This window comes from Lolium rigidum, chromosome 6 (genome assembly GCF_022539505.1).
Source record: "Lolium rigidum isolate FL_2022 chromosome 6, APGP_CSIRO_Lrig_0.1, whole genome shotgun sequence".
In the NCBI taxonomy this organism is placed as follows: domain Eukaryota; kingdom Viridiplantae; phylum Streptophyta; class Magnoliopsida; order Poales; family Poaceae; genus Lolium; species Lolium rigidum.
Window position 1 is genome coordinate 63,836,799 of NC_061513.1, and position 18,442 is coordinate 63,855,240.

The 18,442-nt window shown below is 42.5% G+C and overlaps 2 protein-coding genes and 1 long non-coding RNA gene across 7 annotated transcripts; 2 read left to right on the plus strand and 1 right to left on the minus strand.

Annotated features, from left to right (window-relative positions):
• Nucleotides 1-738: 738 nt before the first annotated feature.
• Nucleotides 739-3,229, minus strand: LOC124668225 (ribonuclease 2-like). Its single transcript, XM_047205402.1, has 9 exons — nt 3,024-3,229; nt 2,897-2,925; nt 2,560-2,636; nt 2,316-2,417; nt 2,184-2,187; nt 1,850-1,941; nt 1,368-1,529; nt 1,178-1,274; nt 739-906 (listed from the first exon to the last, which is right to left on the minus strand). The coding sequence occupies exons 1-9, from the start codon at nt 3,227-3,229 to the stop codon at nt 833-835; spliced, it is 843 nt and encodes a 280-aa protein (XP_047061358.1). The 3' UTR covers nt 739-832.
• Nucleotides 3,230-8,707: 5,478 nt separating this feature from the next.
• LOC124666294 lies at nt 8,708-12,613 on the plus strand. 5 transcript variants are annotated; one of them, XR_006990853.1, is made up of 7 exons: nt 8,708-9,064; nt 9,792-10,175; nt 10,695-10,842; nt 10,958-11,288; nt 11,396-11,470; nt 12,099-12,233; nt 12,303-12,613. It is a non-coding gene; the product is annotated as an uncharacterized LOC124666294 (long non-coding RNA). The 5 variants fall into 5 exon arrangements; XR_006990851.1 differs by having other exon boundaries at nt 10,958-11,155; nt 11,223-11,288; nt 12,099-12,613; XR_006990854.1 differs by having other exon boundaries at nt 10,958-11,155; nt 11,238-11,288; nt 12,099-12,613.
• Nucleotides 12,614-15,790: 3,177 nt separating this feature from the next.
• Nucleotides 15,791-17,654, plus strand: LOC124665658 (pentatricopeptide repeat-containing protein At3g02650, mitochondrial-like). The gene has a single exon (XM_047203052.1). It carries the CDS (start codon nt 15,792-15,794, stop codon nt 17,481-17,483), a length of 1,692 nt encoding a protein of 563 aa, XP_047059008.1. The 5' UTR covers nt 15,791; the 3' UTR covers nt 17,484-17,654.
• The last annotated feature ends 788 nt before the right edge of the window (nt 17,655-18,442 follow it).

Sequence of the window (18,442 nt, forward strand, 5' to 3'; positions counted from 1 at the left end):
CCGCCTCCGTCGGCGCCGGCAGCGGCCGGCGAGGAGGAGAAGGCCTTGGTCGCTAGGGTTTGTGGGGGGCCTCTGGAGCCGCCCTTGCGCAAGCGGCCCGAGAGGGTTTCTTATCGGCAACAGATGTCTCTAATCTCCTTTAACTAACTCAAATTTAGTATAACTTTATATTAAATCTAAGCCAATTAAAAGAGATCGGAGCGGGTACATCTTACAAGTTACCACTGTGACGTCCAGTTTTTGTGCAGATCACCTACATTTTGCAAGAGAATGTGCATTAGAATTGTAGAGGTAGGGCAGGAACTAACAGTAAGCGGAAACGAGACATTGCCCGGATGGTAGACATGTGCTGATACCTGCCCTACTCGCGAGATTCCGACTTCGAATGCTAGCACCCACTCTCTCGCTGTACGCACCTAAATATCTTCTATTAAACTGCTTGAAGTTTCTTTTAGTGCGTCGTGTCGTCATCGTCGGGTCTGCTAGAGACTACGTAGAACGATAACACGCTGATGAAGTCTGTTGGTGACAGTTAGCTAGTGTCACGACCTCGAGTTCAAATTCAAACAAGATCGAATAGAGAAGGGAATATGGTATGGGAAAGCAAGCAGGAGGTGGATTTCAGAGGTAGAGGATGAGAGACAGGTAACAACGTTTCCATTCGATGCCTTTGACATTACAAGTTCAGGGTCTTATAGATTGACCCGACACTCACTCGGCCCAAGGCCAACCCCTTACTTGGCCCACGGCCCACTAGCTAGTTTACATGTCGCACCGAAGCTGTTCAGTTGTTGTCGACAACAGTCAACAGGTGATGCTTCAGTTGTGACAGCTAGCTCTGACCGTACGCACGCGGCTCTTTGTTCGCTCGGTTCCTCAGTCCTCCCTCTGTGGCGTTCGCCATCACTGTGCATAATTGCAGTCAGTAACTTTTTTTTAGAAAATACTACTACCTTTGTTCATAAAAGGACTTTACAACCTTGTCTAAAATCAGATATATCATGTATCTATCAATTTTTGTCTAAATTTAAATATATCTAGACATTTTTTAGTGTACACATACCTTTGAATTTAGACAAGTCCTACATCTTTTTATGGATGGATGGAATGTTTCAATAGGCGATGATGGGCTGATCGCAGCTAACAGTAGCGGATCAAGAAGCGATCTTAACATTACCAGACTGTTTGTAGGACGGGAGGGTGACGTAGCGAGGGCAATGGCTCCTCCTGCTGCTCGACCACGCGTCGTCAGTCTCCGACCCGCAATCCCGGGGCTGCACAAGATGACATATCCATGCTTCACAACTACAGCAGAAAGTTTGCAGTTGCGGAACTACAGAGGACGTCGTCGGCATTGTGGTAGGTACCTGGTAGTCCTTGTGGAAGCAAAGCCTGAGCTCCTGGACGGAGCCGTTCTTGCAGACGATATGCGGCAGCCTCCCGAAGGCGTGGTCGATGGCGGCCACGATGTGCCCTACCTCGTATTTCCTGCCATTCCGTGGGTAGATGTGCGCTTTCCTCAGGGCTTTCTGCAGAGAGCAGACTGCGTTAGGGTTTCTATGGATCAAGTCACAGCATTACAAAGCAGAGAAATAGGAAAAACAGATGAATTTTGTAGAAATGCAGGTAAGAACAGATGATTGCAAAATAGAGGAATATTGTAGGAACAGTCATTTGGATGGAACACGAAGGAAAACGCAGGAAAAATGTCTTGATCCTAGGCAAACGAGTTTTAAAAGGAGGTTAGACTGCATGTTCAAATTTGTCAAATCACAGGATTACAAACCATAGCAATAGGGAAAAAAAACATGCTGAAACCTCAGATACTTGCTCTGTACTCCTAACTTACGGTGACATTGTATTTGCTGTAGAGGTAGAGTGCGGTGGAGAAGTAGTCGTACTCGTCCTGTATTTCAGGGTAAGCACACGTTCCATGAGTCTCTGCAACGGCGAACAAAGAGAGACTTCGAATGTAAGATAGAGAAGATTAGGATTAGCAGAACTGTATTTTTCTTCTGTCAGTAAATTCAGAAACCAATCGCGCGCGTGGTACACGTGATAAACTATCTCAAACCAACCAAAAAAAAGTAAATTCTTAAACCAATCGCGTGGTACGGTACACGTGATAAGCTATCTCAAACCAACAACAAAAAAGTAAATTCAGAAACCACATACGTACGTACCCCACTGACGAATGCAGTCCAGCGAAACATCAGCACATGCACAGCAGAAACAAAAGAGAAAGCTTTGTGTCGTGAGCGAGCCGTCTGTTTCCTTGATCAGATGTCAATCGATATGCCAATTCACCAACTAACCTCATGCACCCAGAACGGGCCCCTTCCGCCGAAGCAGGTGGACGAATCGCCGCAGTACAGGGACGGCCAGTACCTCTCCAGTATCGGCCTCAACATCGCGATCTGCGGTAGCCAAAACCAAAGCACAACTAGTTTAAGCACATTGACATAATGTGCTTGTAAAACTAATAGAATGTCATTCTGAACTAGGGGTGGGATAATAATTGGACCGCATTGGCATAATTGCAAACAAGTAAATTCATACCTTGTTCATGTTAAATGGAGTGGTTTGTCTGCAGCATGAAGGCCACCCACCGTAGCTGTACTGTGGCCACAGCCCATCTGTCCCCAACAAACAAGAATGAAATTATATTGCAATTGGATGCTGTTTCCCGACCTAAATTCTCTGTATCTGGCAAAAACTAATATCTTGTGCGATCCTCATGTGAAACATTCTGTTTCTGAACTCTAAACATCGCCCAAAGATCAACTGATCAAATGCATTTCAGCATGGGCAGAGCTCGAGTAAATAAGCAAAGCAGATTGGTGGCTGCATCTTCATCAGCATCTCAAATCAAACCAAGTATTGTACTAATACTTACGGATTGTGAACCAGTTCAGAGGGCTTGATCTGCAGAGCGCAAAAGGGAAACGAAATGAGCTTGCTGAAGCAACTTCCTCACGGACAATGAGCTAGAGAGGGGGATGGAATCTGGAATGGGCACCTACCGGCAGCAGCCGTTGGAGCTGCAGCAGTGGTTGGTTTGCCGGCAGACGCTGCCCGGCCACTGCAGCGCCAGCACGTAGTAGTCGAACCCGGACATCCGCCGCTTCCTCCCCGCCGTCGCTGGCGATGACGCCGTCGCGAGCAGCACGGCAAGGCAGAGGAAGGAGAGCGACAGGAGGAGCCGCCTCCCGCGCCTCGTCGTCTCCATCACTGCTCTGCTGCCGAGCCTTCAGTTATTGGCTTCAGGACTCCGGATCTATCTACGTGCTATCGACCACCATGAGCTACCACATGAAACTGCAATTTATGGTTGGCTCCTCGAGGAGTAGCTTGCGGTACATGCCAGGTTACATATGATTGGCTGGCTGAATTTGATCAATTAGCTTGACGTCGTATCGAGTAATACGCCCCCCACGTCTTTGGGTTTCTTCCTCTGCCCAAGCTTGCTTCCGTGGAGGGTACAAGTCGACGCTAGTCACAAATTAACGTGTTTTGGGTTGCCAAGGTATACCATGGTACCATTTAAAAAAAAGATATACCATGGTAGCAGCAGCAAGTCACAGGCGTTGATCCTCTCGGTCCCTTTTTTTCAGTTCAAGAGGGTGCATCGAGTCACGTTAATTGTTCAAACAGGCTGGTCCCTATTAACATTAGTTTATTTTTTTTCTATTTTGTGGTTATGTGTATCGGTACTACCATTAGGATATTGCGTTGTTATAGATGCTGGGTGTATTTGGTATCTCTTGATATTAATATATTTCTTTTATCGAAAAAATACTTCGAACGCTTAAGTCCTAAGTTATTTTTCACGAGCAAAGTTGTGTTTTAACTTTGTTCTAACCGTGCGTCTTTTTGGTTCTCGTGTCTAAGGTCTTCTTTCATGTGTCGACGGTTTGCGGTTGTAGCGGGTTAAAAGAGTTTGTTTGTCTATCTAGGTGACCAGGGAGATGCACGGTGCTGTAACATTTTTCGTCATATTTCTCTTAATTAACTAGAGAATCATATTCTTCTTACGTTTGCCAACGTTTTTTAAAAAGTATGTGTGTCCTTCTGTTTTAGCATTCAACAATGTGAACCTTTATGTCTTATATTGAAAAATGGAACATAATTCTTATATCAACAACTTGGCAATATATGAAGTGCATCCACGAGTTTGTATAACTTATTTTGTTGAACATCAAAATATAGTGGCCGACATTGGCCTATTGCTAGATCATATGTATTGAACTCTTTCCATTCAAATGAAATACTACCTCCATTTCAAGGAATAAGGCGCACACGTATTTCAAGACGAACTTTGATATAAAAATTGAGGAACAAAATCTTATTGTATTATATGTAATTAGTATTGTTGGATTCGTACTGAAAAACACTTTTTAATGATACTAATTTCATACAAACAATCTTTATCTATTTGAAGTAATTCTTAGTTAAACAAAAAAACCCGTAAAACAAGCTTGCCTTATTCCTTGAAATGGAGGCAGTACACTATTAATATGGTTCATTTGTTTATCAAAGTTTTAAGGCATGTTTGGTTTGTCGCACCCAAACATATAGTATAACCTAAATTGCACCATTTTAGTTTAGACATAAGGGAGGCCCCCCCCCCCCCCCCCCCTACAACAACGCATGGATTTGTATCTAAATGATCATATTGGCATTGCTACCACATTTACAATGGATTTGGTATGCCATGCCCCTCCCCCCAAATGGTGTTTATATGTACCATGACTACCGACGGACCCTCTTGGGGACCAACCAGAAACCAGCCCATGGCCCAGTCTTCCAAAACTGGAAAACAAAATTTGTGAGGCTTTTTTACCCATCAGGTTCACCAAAGGATTAAATTTGCAATATTTGGCCTATTAGCTTAATTTGGCCCAGTTTATCCCAGATGGCCCTTCCTTCAGTGGCAGTCATGGTCTGCAACTACCATGAACCATACTTTGGTTTAGGCCATAATTTTTGTGTGTCATTATCAAATGCTAGTACCACTTCGGGTTACCTAGTTAAATATAAAATTATCCTATTTTGCTTACAATAATGACTAGAATAGGTGTGGAAGTTGAGACTGAAGTACTTCTCGGTTCTCATTTAGTCTACACTCTAGAGAGAATGAAATAAACTAGTGTTGCAGTTATTAGTACTACTTAGATATGTGAGCAGCCAATACAAGGTACATTGAAAATAGTAACATCCAATAAAGAGAGAAAAACCACTTTGTTTTCAGTGTTGTCTACACTACTTAAAAAGGAGGAACATGTTCCTTATTCTGCCACCATTTGGTCGTCACGAGCGATACGTCCACTCCTTTCGTCGTCCTCCCACCCAGATGGGCCAAAGCCCAACAAGCCGTTCGTCTCTAACCTACAGTCTGATCTCTCGCTTTGTCTCTCCTCGAACCCCGCTCGTCACCCAGTCTTCTCACGCGGCCGACGCCTTCACCGGCGGAGGAGATGTCAACGGCCTCATGCGGAGGAGGGTCCTAGCGTCCCCAGCCCGCCGACCTCTCCCATCTCGCCTTAGTATTTGATCCGCGACGTCTGCGTGGAAGAGGACGAGGTGATGGGGACGCCTGGCTGGTGGCGGCGGCGAGGCCCTACAAAGGTCGATGGCCAAGATTCATGCCCATGCTCCTGGTGGGCACCGCGGCTGTAAAAGAGGGTACGATCCAATCTAACCTGTATGGCTCTCTACGATCAATCTAACCTGTATGGCTCTCTACGATCCTGTTCTATTTTGAACCTCTTCAGATTGGTTTATTGAGCGAAGGACGGAAGGCCACAATTTTGTTTGATTTGGTCGCTGGTGGCTATTGCATCCACGCAGCATGCACTGAACTCAGTATACTTGGATTTCATGGCCCAAATTATTGTTCTTATGTGTAGGACGTCGATACTACTCTGCAATTTGGCCGAATTGGATACAATTTCCTGATGGCATGTGAGGAGTCGGTGTTGTCCGTGCAGCATCTGAGCGCTCTCCCAATTAGCAGTGAGTGGTTATAATTCAATTGATGTGCTTCTTGCACTGCATTGTCCAGTTTTCTTGTTGCCATTGGCGCTCTGCCACAGCCCCACCCAGCGACCACTGGGCTGATGTGTTGTGCATGGATATTTTCACCGTTGATGCATCTTTCAGGTTAATAAGATAGTTAATGTTGTACTGAATCGAGGTTTGACTTGCTTTTTTTTAAATAGTCATTCTTTCATATGATGAAGAAATATTTGGGAATATCATTTATTTATGGACTTCTTTACCATCAACTATTTTCTCTCCGAGTTATCAAACCTCCACTGCATTGAATGGGTATAGCCTATACATATGGTTAATTGGTGAATTTTATGTGAAGTGCAATATTGTAACTTCAGTGCTTTCTGTTCAGTTAAGCTTGGTTGCTACTTTAAGTTCTGCTCACTTGTATGCAAGATGTAAACGTTGTGCTAATGTGGCTCAGAGGTTTTTTGAAATTGAGGAGGATTTTTGGCATGCAAGAGTTTACAACCAATCAGGAACTAAGAAATAATTCAAGAAGCCATTAAGAGCTCGTGAGCCTGTCTACGCCCACTGACTACCTTATTTGCTAAGCATCTGTCAACTACCCGGTCTGCATGTGTTTCTACTAACGACTCACATTATCCTGATAAACTTGAGAACTTCTTTGTGTATCCAGTACTGTTGACTGAATCCATTCATTGGATTTTAGCGGTGTAACTTTGTATAAACAGTATCCATGATTTGTGTTTAGGAGTGGAGACTCAAAGATAGTTGGAAATCTCATTGCTTTGTGTTTTATGCAGTAAGACAGTATCTCCTGCACTAATCTTTAATTACTTTGCAATTTGTATTTAGGAATGGAGACTCAAAGATGGATGGAAAAGGAGACGGAAGGTATCCTTGCGTGTAGGGTTTGCCAGCTATTGTTCTTTTTTTACACTTAACAGATTAGTCAGAAAAACTATTTCAAAAAAATGCAATACATATTGGAAGAAAGTATATTTCCTTCTTTCAAAAAATGCAATACATTAGTCGCTAAAACTATTACCGCAGACCGGGTAGTAAGACAAAATCTCTTGCGGTAATCTGTAATTACTTTGTATGAACAGTATCCATGATTCTTGTTTAGGAATGGAGACTCAAAGATGGATGGAAATCTCATTGCTTTGTGTTTTATGCAGAAAAGAGTATCTCCTGCAGTAATCTTTAAATACTTTGCGATTTGTGTTTAGGAATGGAGACTCAAAGATGGACGGAAAAGGAGCAGAAGGTATCTTGCGTGTAGGGTTTGCCAGTGTTCATTTTTTTCACACTTAATAGCTTAGTCAGCAAAACTATTTCAAAAAAATGCAATACATATTGGAAGCAAGTATCTTTCTTTCTATGATTTTTATTGTCTTATATTAGTATTCAACACCTTTTCTGCTGTATTTAGTACCGACGCCGGGGACACCCTGTGGTGGCGGCATCCGAACCTGCGACCCCTCTGCCCCTAGATGCACCGACCAACAACTAGACGCCACAGATGCTTCTTCTGCCCAGCTCCAGCCACCGAAGGTAAATTCTCCACTGTAAATTTAGATGATAATCTGTGATGTTAAATGTGGCCTTTCAACACCTTTGGCTGGGAGAAAATTTGGTCCATGACTCGTGGATGTTAATGTCAAGTATGGATGAGTTGTACATATTGAGCGAGTGCCGGTGAAGAGAGACCTCCAACTATGTCCCTCACCCACCGATTATTCTGCAAAGCTGCTGCCAGTGTGATGTTGAATTTTTACCACTTCTTGTACTGCCTTTCCTCCGAGTCAGGGTGAGGCGGCCACTGATTCTTAGAAACCTCGGCTTCCATCCTTTCATCTTGCTAGAGTATTTGTCTATGAGAGGCCAAAGATCAGCATGGCGGAGACAACCCGTGGAGAGGGGCAGACCTAAATATGTGACAGGGAAATCTTTCCTAGAACATCCGATACGGTTAGCCACTTCCTGCTTGGTGTCGTCATTGGAACGAATACAAGTGCATGTTCACTTTTAGTCTAGAGGCAACCGAAAAAAGCTCAAGTATTGCTGTCATGGTCTCCATGTCGCTCACACAAGGCTTGAAAAAAGGGACAGCGTCATCTGCATTCCCATCGACGAACCTATTCCTTATTCTGCCCGCTACCAATACGTAAGATTTTGGTCGTCTCAATACGTCACACCCTTCCCTTCGACGATCCCACCAGTTTAGAGGACCATCACCAAACAAGAAAAAAAGGAAGAAGGGCCCGACATCCTAAGCCCTAGCAGGACGGAACCCCTGGCCACATGAGCGCAATAGCGCAAGATCCATCCGCCGTCTGTCCAAGGCAAGGAGGAGCAGGACAATTCCTCGGCGCGGGAGGATACGAAAGCCATGAGGTGGGCGTTGCTGAACCTCATCCACCGCTACCACCTCGAGGAAATTGATCTAGCAGCTCTCCGCCGCCGACCCCGTTGGTTCTCCCACGATCCCCGCCACCCACCGTCCATGGCGGAGCAGGAGAAGGACGGTGCCTGGGTGCACAAGATCCCTCCGACCCGCCGCCAAGATCCCTCCGAGTCCACGTCGACCTGATCTGGTACTCACATCACCCAGATTTGTCCCGATTTACCATGCCTGCTTGTAGGTTTTTGTTTGATGTTTACGGTGTCACTTTTGCATCAAGGAATTACGGCCGCACAAGTGTCAGGTTTCCTGTCATATTTCAAATATATGTTCCCAATGACTTTATCAGCAGTACCGGTGTGGCATGCTATAGGCGAAGTATTAGGACTTCAGAAAAATCTTTGTAATTGATCTGATTTTCTCTACGGTCCAGAAATTTGATCTTGATTATGTATATTTTTTGACACCAGAATTTGGCCTTCAGAATATTGCAGCTAGCAACAAACAGTAATATATTGAGCTGTGTTTGCAGCCAATTTTGCCTGCCACAGCCTGCAAGTGTGCAAAGTATCCTTGCGATGCCTTCATTCTATACGCAATTCACAGAACGGCTGGACTTAGGAGCGGCACGCCTATCAAGTTAGTTTATATGTATCTTTTAACCAAAAAAATAAACCAAGCAAAATATATGAATGTTTCGCCTTTTTATCTTTCTTAAGAATAAAATCCCAACTGCAAGTTGGTCTATAATGTTCTGTGATTGCTTTTTCAAATATGATTTTGTATACAACAAATATATGTCGGCATACTTTTCTTGATAATTTCTATCAGATATGTAGCTATCTTGCTAGCTTTTCTCAAATCAAATTTGCTTTGTGATAATATTAGAGAATGGCATTTGGTGTTTATTGTTGCAAGTTGCAAAAAGTGCTGAAACTATTAGATCAACTTATACATATTCGGAAGACTTTTCCCACTGCTAAAGAAATACCCATCTGAATTGCATGTTAAATGTTCATGGTAATGCCCAAGTATTGATGTCTAGGATGCTTTAGTTGTTCTTATTTCACATCTAATAGGGCGAGGTAGTTAAAATTAATGCATGTATAACAGGTCAAAGAGACTGGTCTGTTTGTATGCTTGTAAAACAGTGACAGAACTTGCATAATATGGCTATTCACCATATTTCATTGTAGCATGAGCTGATCAGCGATAACGAGTGCTGCAAGTAAATGATTGACCAGTCTTGCTTAGTTTAGTTTAGTAGAGTTGTTTCTCTTTCTAGCCATCTCAGGCACCATATTTCAGTTATTAAGATGCAATTCGAAACTGAAGATAAGTGGCTCATGATTCTGTTGATTCGCAGATCAAGGCGGGGCTATGGGTGACCCTGCGGGTGCCAGAGATGCGGAGAATAAGGAGCTGGCCTACACGGTACTAAGTGATGGTGGTACGTCCATTGCACGCATTTGGTTCGTCCGATATTCCGCGATCAGTCCCACGCGCCTCCACGGCCGGCCCTGATCGCGGCCTCGACCTCCATGGGATCTCCACCGAGTGCTGCCCCGACATGCTGCTCTGTACAATAATGCCCACGCTCCCGTCGGCCAGGCATGCCGTCCCAGGGCTGGTCATCACCGTTTCCTGACTCTGTTTCTCCAGGTCTATGGTCGCCATCGTTGGAGGTCTATGGTTGTCCAGTCCATGCTACAGAAGTATAGCTCCATCCATCCTAGGGTGCTCCAATAAGGTCGGGTTTCCATTGCGCGATTTTGTGAGATGTTCAAGCTTTTATGGATATTTTGTTGATCTGTGAGATGCAGGATTTTTTACAAATTTTGTTGCATATTTTTAGTATGGTTGTGCAATACGCTAATTATAAATGGTGATGCATTCTACACCCAAACGTGTTGAATAGTTGTTGGTATCTGATAATGGATGGAATCAAAGTTCATTTATTTGTTTCAAATTGATCGCTCTATTTTGGCTTTCTTCAGATGATGCCTTCAATTGTTCGTTCCCTACACACAATTAGTCCATTGTCCAGGCCATGCATCCTTTTCTTATATTATACAAATGGAAAATATGCAAGAAAATTATTCCATATAGTTTAGTGCATTTATGGATTTTGATTTAAAATATGCCGCTTATAAAGTTGGGTTCATTCACTATTAATGAAATAATACCGAACTTAACACTTGCAATACCTAACCCTCCAACCTGTGTTATGCTGTAGTTATTATGTTTAATCTTTATATTTTATACACAGGGTACACAAGGCCACTTGTTGGATTCTTTGTGTCGAAGACACTTGGTTACTACAGTGCTGGGAGTCTAGGACAAAAGTGGAGCATGGCATCAATCTTGTCGAGCCGGTCTCAGCAGGGCCTCCTCTCTCGCCGCTTCCTTCCAGAAACGTGTGTGATGCCCCATATCTTTCTCAGTATTTTTCTATGATCGCTTTTTGAAATATGATTTTGTATACAGCAAGGTTATGTTAGCATACTTTTTGAAATATGATTTTGTATGCAGCAAGGATAGTTATTTTGCAACTTCTTCTTTCAGTCCATTTGATGCGTGCAGTGAGAATAAATGCCAATGGTTGTCAGGTTATTGTGGTACGGTATTTGGAAGAGCAAACTGCAGTGATGAACTACTTACTTTTGATATGGTAGAGAGGACTGGAGTTGAGAAAACCTCTGTAGTCTGTACTCTCATCCTAGATTTCAGGTCAGTATTGCCTAATTGAATAGTTCTTTTTGGTTGGAACAGGGATTTATTTTGACAATCATTGTAGTCTCTCCTGCTCCAGGGCTACGGAGCAGAATACAACAAGGAGAGTTATGCTACTAAACTATACTCGGTTCGTTGTTCCTTTGGTTAAAATGCCAAGTTCAGTAATTTATTGCCTAATTACTTGGAAATTTTACCCCAACTGACATGGTGCTAATATTGCTATCTATGTTGCAGTTATTCTGCTGGCTGTACATCCATCTATTGGGGGATGCTACTTAGCTTCACATTTTTGTGCACCTGACATGCTTGGTAAAATGCCTGAACCGTTGGGACTAAGTCAAACTTTGAATAAACCATTGATTTATTTTTGTGTTCTCAATTCTAAAAATGTATCACTTTAGGCACTCAGTATTGTTACCTGGAAAATATACACTCAGATATGTCCTAATTGCATATCTGAATATGGCCAACATTCTTGTGAATAGTAAAATTTGCTGCATCACTAGCAACTCTCTTATCCAGGGCAATGATGCTTTTAAAGTGATTCATTTGCAAAATTAAACCATCCCACTGACCTTTTATATGTCAATGGTGTATCTGGCTTGCATAATTTCTGCTAGCTCTGTATTCACTTGATGCCATTTGGCAAAAAGAAATATCATGTCTTGCCTGTACCCCGTACGTTGTAGCAAACATTTGCGCATGTAAGAAGTCTTAGTTTTACTAACAAGACTGCTGCACACTAAGTACTACTACTAAGGATCAATGTAAAATTTTCAACTCTATATTAGTTGTAGTAGTACAAACTGTCCAAGCTTTTACGGTTATTTATGTAATTATGCTGTTTTAAACTTGCACTGAGAAATTTTATGCCTATGTTTATAAATACCCTTAGGAGAATTGATTGTAGAATAAAATTTAGTTGTTTTTTTTGCAGAACTAATTGGATGGAATGAGCTGTCTTGCAATACCATTTTTATCACAAATGATGAAGTTCATTGTATCAAAGTCTTCAATTTGACTAAGTGTTGATTTGGACTTGAAAGTTGATGGCCATGCTCACTTACGTCCAGTAAGTTGTAATATGCATTGTGGCTGATTTGTTGTTCACTTTTTTTTTCCTATTATAACTGAAACCCAGGTCGCTGCCAGACATGTCGTGAAGAAATTCCACCATTGGACATGAGCTCAGTTTTCCTTCTTAGTAGCCACTGATTGAGGTTTACAGTTATGCCAGTGCATGATTTTATAATTTCAATGTTGTTTTAATGTTGGGAAATGTAGAATACTTTGCGGGGATTTATGTAGATTGGATAGTCCTTCAGATCGGTGTTACATAATTAGTATGTATTTTATAGGTGATGGTCATCCATGAAGATCTAAGTGCTTTACTTAAGAAATACACTCAGTTCATCTTTGTAGTTTGTACTTTGTGTATAGCATCTGGCTATAAGCTGGCATTTGCACAATCTAGCAAAGAAGATACTCTACAAGAAATATACACTTACATTATGTTTACATATAGGGTAGGCAAAAAAATTGAGAATCCATAGCAACGCTCAGGCAAAAAAACATGTTCGCGAAATGTAATGAAGAGATCCCACAATAATTTTACATTGAGAGATACACCGAAGTAAAGTGGGTCGACGATGAAACATAGTGATCAAGCAGCGGCGTACTGGTGAAGTCTGAGCCAAGGGGTGGTTGAAATGGGAAGAATAAAGGAACATGTTGATACTTTGTTTAAATTTATTGGGTGTGAAAAAACATACATGAGAGAGGAAAGAAGACTATACTTTCTCACAAGATGGGAGGTATACAAACATAGGAATAAATAAAGGACAACTGCAAAAAGTATCACTTGAATTTGTAACAACATTGTCGAGACAGTTCACACATTTGTTAAAATAGCTTAACTTTAGCATTATATACTTTTATTTGTTTTACAATTTAATTATGCATTATGTTTCAAGAAATCATCAATTATGCTTCTATTTTGTTGTTATGGTGTACGTTGGTTATGAAAGGGGGAGGTTGCTAGAGGACGACAAATGTGTTTCCCTCTGCATGACCGGGAATTGCACGCGTATTGTGTGGCAATGCATAAATATATTTGCAAAATGGGGAGAAAATAGATGCACCACCGACTTGCGGACGGAGTTTTTTTGTATCCCAGCCATTATTGAAGATTTGCTAAGCCCCTTCTGTATGTTTGGCATAAAAGACTACAATCAAAGTGTTGTTTGGACTAAAATCAGAAAATAAGTATTCCTCCTTTTTTTTTGAGAGAAAATAAGTATTCCTCCTGCGTTTGCATCATCCACGTTTTGTGAGACAATAATATACTCCCTCCGTTTCAATCTATAGTGCCTATAGATTTTTTGCATTTGTTTCATAATATAAGAGTAGATCTGTGTTTATTTGCAAAGAACCCCTTCCACCGAGATGAGTTGAATAGCTGGAAATAAGGAAACGAACTAATCACGTGCATAAAATCTGGGAACCTCCTATATCTCTCCTATTTCTGATATCGTGGTTGGACTCTTTTGGGGTTTTGTGTTAAAAAATGACTTGAGCTAATTACCGTGCAGAAAATCTATAGGCACTATAGATTGAAACGGAGGAAGTATAAAAAAAGGTTGTTGTGTTCACGGTTATAACGGCACAGAACACATGTGTGGAGCTTACCGCGGAAGAGTAATAAGAAAACCTAGAATTTGAAACCATGCCGATGTAAAACAATAATGTCTTGTTATTACGTTTGGTATTATCATGCAATAGTACATTATGATATCCCTGATTTGTTTTAAATTTTCATAGTGAGTTATGAATTATATATGTGCATTGGGAAATAAAATTTTAAGACCCGTAGCAACGCACGGGCATTTGTACTAGTTGTTGACTAAAAGCTAGAATGTAGTTTTCATACAAGTGAAATGCATGATTATTAGCTAAGTTGGGTTTGGTTCATTTCTTTATCAAATTTCAAGGCATGTTTTGGTTAGTCGGATATTGCCTACCAAGCATCTGTCTAGCCAAAGCTTTTGTTAAGCTTATGTTTGCCTGGCCAACATCAACTAGAAAAGTGAGATGGAGTTTGCAAAAGGTATTTAAATTTCCTAAGCTAGCAACCAACCACACAAAGACAAAACTATTGACTAAAATAAAAAAAAGTTAGTCAGCATGTGTTGTCGCCAACATCCAAACATATATAAACTAAATTCCATTATATGTTTTGACTTAGAGATGAATGAGGGCCATGGTCCTCCATTCTCCCAAGTGGTTTTGTGGTGTCGCATAAAATAAATCATACATGAGTTGCAGGAATGGTTTAAAAGCAAAATGTTTGGAAAAATGGGTGAAAACTCTTTTCAAGCGCTCGAGGTCATCCATTTAACTAGTACTAGTGGCTGTGGCGCTCCATGGGGCGCCTCCTAGCCGGTCAGTTGCAAGCCAATCTCAGCATCATGATTTCATAGATTGGTCATCTAGTCTTTTTATACTCTCGAGTTAGTTTATACAAGCTTTAAGCGCTCTTGCTTGGTCCTACAAGGACAATGTTTCAACACATGCCGCTCTTGCTTTTAGCGCCTCGTAGCCAGTGGTTGATGAACAACATTGGCAGGGAAATGTGCGTGTGTGTAGGGATCCTCAAGTTTAGGTTGCTAAGTGTCTTTACATGTGGTCACTAATTAAGGTATACGAAATCTATTTTTGGCCATGTACCTTTTGATATGACTACATGCTCATGTAGCAGTTTTGGAGATCTGGTCGGTTACACCATATTGTGTCCTACATCACATGTATCACCCTTACCCACTTCTAACCTCAAACTAAATAAAGAGTTCACCTCAGAGCTTGATCATGAGAGTTGTTATGAGTCTTTTACAAGTCTTCTAATAGTCGGAAAAGTGTGCAAGTAATACACTTGCTTGTTCTTTGAGTTTCTTGCACCTCTTCTTGCTTTCATGAATGATACAAGTCTTACAGAAGTCTTAAAAACATACGTGCATCGAGTTGGCGTCCGTTAGATTTGCTAGATTTTATAGGTACATGGAGAGAAATCTGGTTTTGCATATACTAATCAAAATCTGAGGAAAAATAACTTGGGAGATAAGTTCATTTGAAAAATACAAGAACCAATCAAAAGTACTATTGTGGATATCGTTGACATGTAATATATATGTCGTGTTGAGTTGAATAGAGCGAAGCAGATTGTTGCAAAGCCTATTGAGTTGAATAGGAGGCACCTAAAAATGCTCAAACCATCCTTTTGGATCTTAAAGCATGCATAATTAAAGTCTTGTATTGCAATTTGCAAACAATATTCTCAGTACTAATACATTTTTTCAAGTTTTGAAACTACTGCTATTTCATATAAAGCAAAACCCGTTTTCTTTCTTTTTGAATTGATTTTTTTTTGAGATTTTTTGAACTGATGAATAACAACATATTTTGGGCAAACTCAACTTTTAAAGTGAAAATTTTACGAGTGGCCCAATAGCCCATTAAGGCCTTAAACCCTAATGCGAAACCTTCACTCTCTCTCCGTCACTCCCCATCACCCCCACGCAAAAGAACCACCGCCACACCTCGCTGACGCCGCCGCCGCCGCCGCCGGACGACGACGATGTGGCGTTCGCGAGCTCGTGCTCTCCTCCTCCTCCGCTCCTCCATCCCCAAATCTCCGCCGCAGGCAAACCCACTTCGAATCTTGACCCGTGCCCCACCCCCACGCCTTCTCTCCCGTTTCCTCTCCTCCTCTCCCGAGGCCCTCCCGGACGCCGCCACCTCCTCCTCGGAAGCCTTGCCGGATGCCTACCCATACCCCTCGCCCGACGCCGTATCCGCGTCGGCTGATCCCACCGAGGACGGCGAGGAGAACCTGGCCGCGCTCTGGGAGGAGGATGCGGACGACGCCGACGACATCTTCGTCTCCACCCCCTCCTCCGGCGCCGCCGACGCCGAAGCCAGCGACGAGGAGGTCGCGCGCGTCCGCGCCCTCGTGGAGTCCACCCCGGGGGACCAGATCCCCTCCGCCATCGCCGACATGGTCGTTGACTTCACCGAGCCGCTCCTAGCCGCCGTGCTCCTCTCTGCCGAGAACTGCTCCGGTAAAAAGCTTCTCCTTTTGTTCAAGTCTGCCGGGAAGAACAACCCCGATGTCAAGAGCCTTGCCAATCTTGATATCATCGCTGGCAAGCTTGCTGATTCCAGTGAGATCGACAAGATGGACGCGTACATGCTCTGGGATCTGGTTAAGGAAATGGGCAGTGTGCCAGGATCAGTGAACACTCAGATTCTGAACAGAGTGATATCAATGTTCTGGAAGCTCGAGAAGTCGAAGGCAGCGCTAGAGGTGCTTGAGAAGTTCAGCGAGTTTGGCTGTACTCCGGATGGTGACAGCTATTATCTGGTGATTCAAGCGGCCGGGAAGAAGTCCATGGTTGGTGCTGCGTGGGGTGTTTGTGAGAAGATGGTTGCCTCTGGGTGCTTCCCTGATGGGAAGAAGACCGGTGAGATCGTGACCTTCTTTTGCAAGGGGAAGAAGGTGATGGATGCGCATTCTGTATACCTAGCAGCCAAGGAGAAGAAGGTTCAGATTCCAACATCGGCCCTGGATTTCCTTGTTGGTGCTTTGGCGAGGGATGATGAGACCATCAGTACGGCTCTGGAGCTGCTTGAGGAATACAAGGGGAAGTCTCTTAAGCATGCAGGCAAGTCCTTTGCTGCTGTTATACACGGTTTGTGTAGGATGAAAAATGTCAAGGATGCGAAGAAATTGCTGATGAGGATGGTGAATCTTGGCCCAGCTCCTGGTAGTGCAGTGTTCAACTTTGTTATCACGGGATTGTCTAAAGAGGGAGAAATGGAGGAAGCAAAGGGTTTGATAAGAGTGATGGAGAGCCGAGGACTGCGCCCTGATATTTATACATACAGTGTGATCATGAGTGGCTACACTAAAGGAGGCATGATTGATGAAGCCCATTCTCTACTCCGCGAAGCCAAGAAGATCCACCCAAAACTAAGCAGGGTTACGTATCACATACTAATTCGTGGTTACTGCAAGATGGAGCAGTTTGAGAAGGCCCTGGAATGCCTAAAAGAGATGAAGGAAGATGGATTGCTGCCAAATATGGATGAGTATAACAAACTTATCCAGTCAATATGTCTCAGGGCTATGGACTGGAGAACAGCTGAGAAGCTCCTGGAGGAAATAGAGGGTAGTGGATTACGCCTTAAGGGTATTACAAGGAGCCTCGTAGTAGCAGTGAAGGAATTAGAAATGGAAGAGGCGTCAAAAGACAGCCAAGAAGCTTAGTTTCTTTAGAATACACTTGAGTGACACAGCCACTAATCACTTTTGGCTCATTGCCCCTTTTTGTTCTCCGCATCTATGGTGAGGTTATGAAAACACCATCTTTTGTATGTGTCTGTTTGTTGTTTGTTCCTAAAATAATTTTGCATTTACATTATAAATGCTGGACCAACAGGGATGCGTATGTATTTTTGGTCTAGAATTTCTCCTTCTGTGGAATTGAGAATTTTTGCATGCCATTTTCGATCCAATCTCCTGCCTTGCCAATAGAGGATGCAGAGAAGCTAGAAAGAAAATGTCAATGCGGCAGCAGGTACTAGTTGATTGTGTATTACATGAATAGAAGAGCATGCATATATGCTATGATCATGTACAATGTTAGAATGTCAGCGGTATATTATTAATTTGTAATTCATTTACTCCCTCCTATCCAAATTAATTGACTCTACTTTGTCTAGACACGGATCGTGTTTTAGCTCTCGATACATGTGTATCTAAACAAATTTGAGTCAATTAATTTGGATCGGAGGGAGTACTTGTTGGCATTGATTGGTATCTGATTTAAGGACATTTATCACTAATTTGTTCTGCTTATGGAGTACTTTACTGGGAATGTGCTTGATAATGTATAGCAGATAAATCAGTCCTCCTACGCAGTTATTTTTTTCAGTCTGTGTGCATTATTTGGAGCATAATATCAATTGCATGACTAGAAAATAGTTTATGTGACGAGTTTTGTGTACTAGACGGTTCAGTTTTTCTTTTGCTTCCTAATTTGTCCATGATGTGTTGAAAATACAGAGCAGTGTCTACCCAGCTTTGTATCTTGTGTCAGTACTGCATTGACCTAGTTCCGTGATATGGTTGCATTGCTGTACATAGACCAAGCTTTTGTTCCCAGCAGCTAGCGGTAAATGGTTAACGAAATCCCGTATTGGTCTTGTATAGTCTTTGGTTCACTC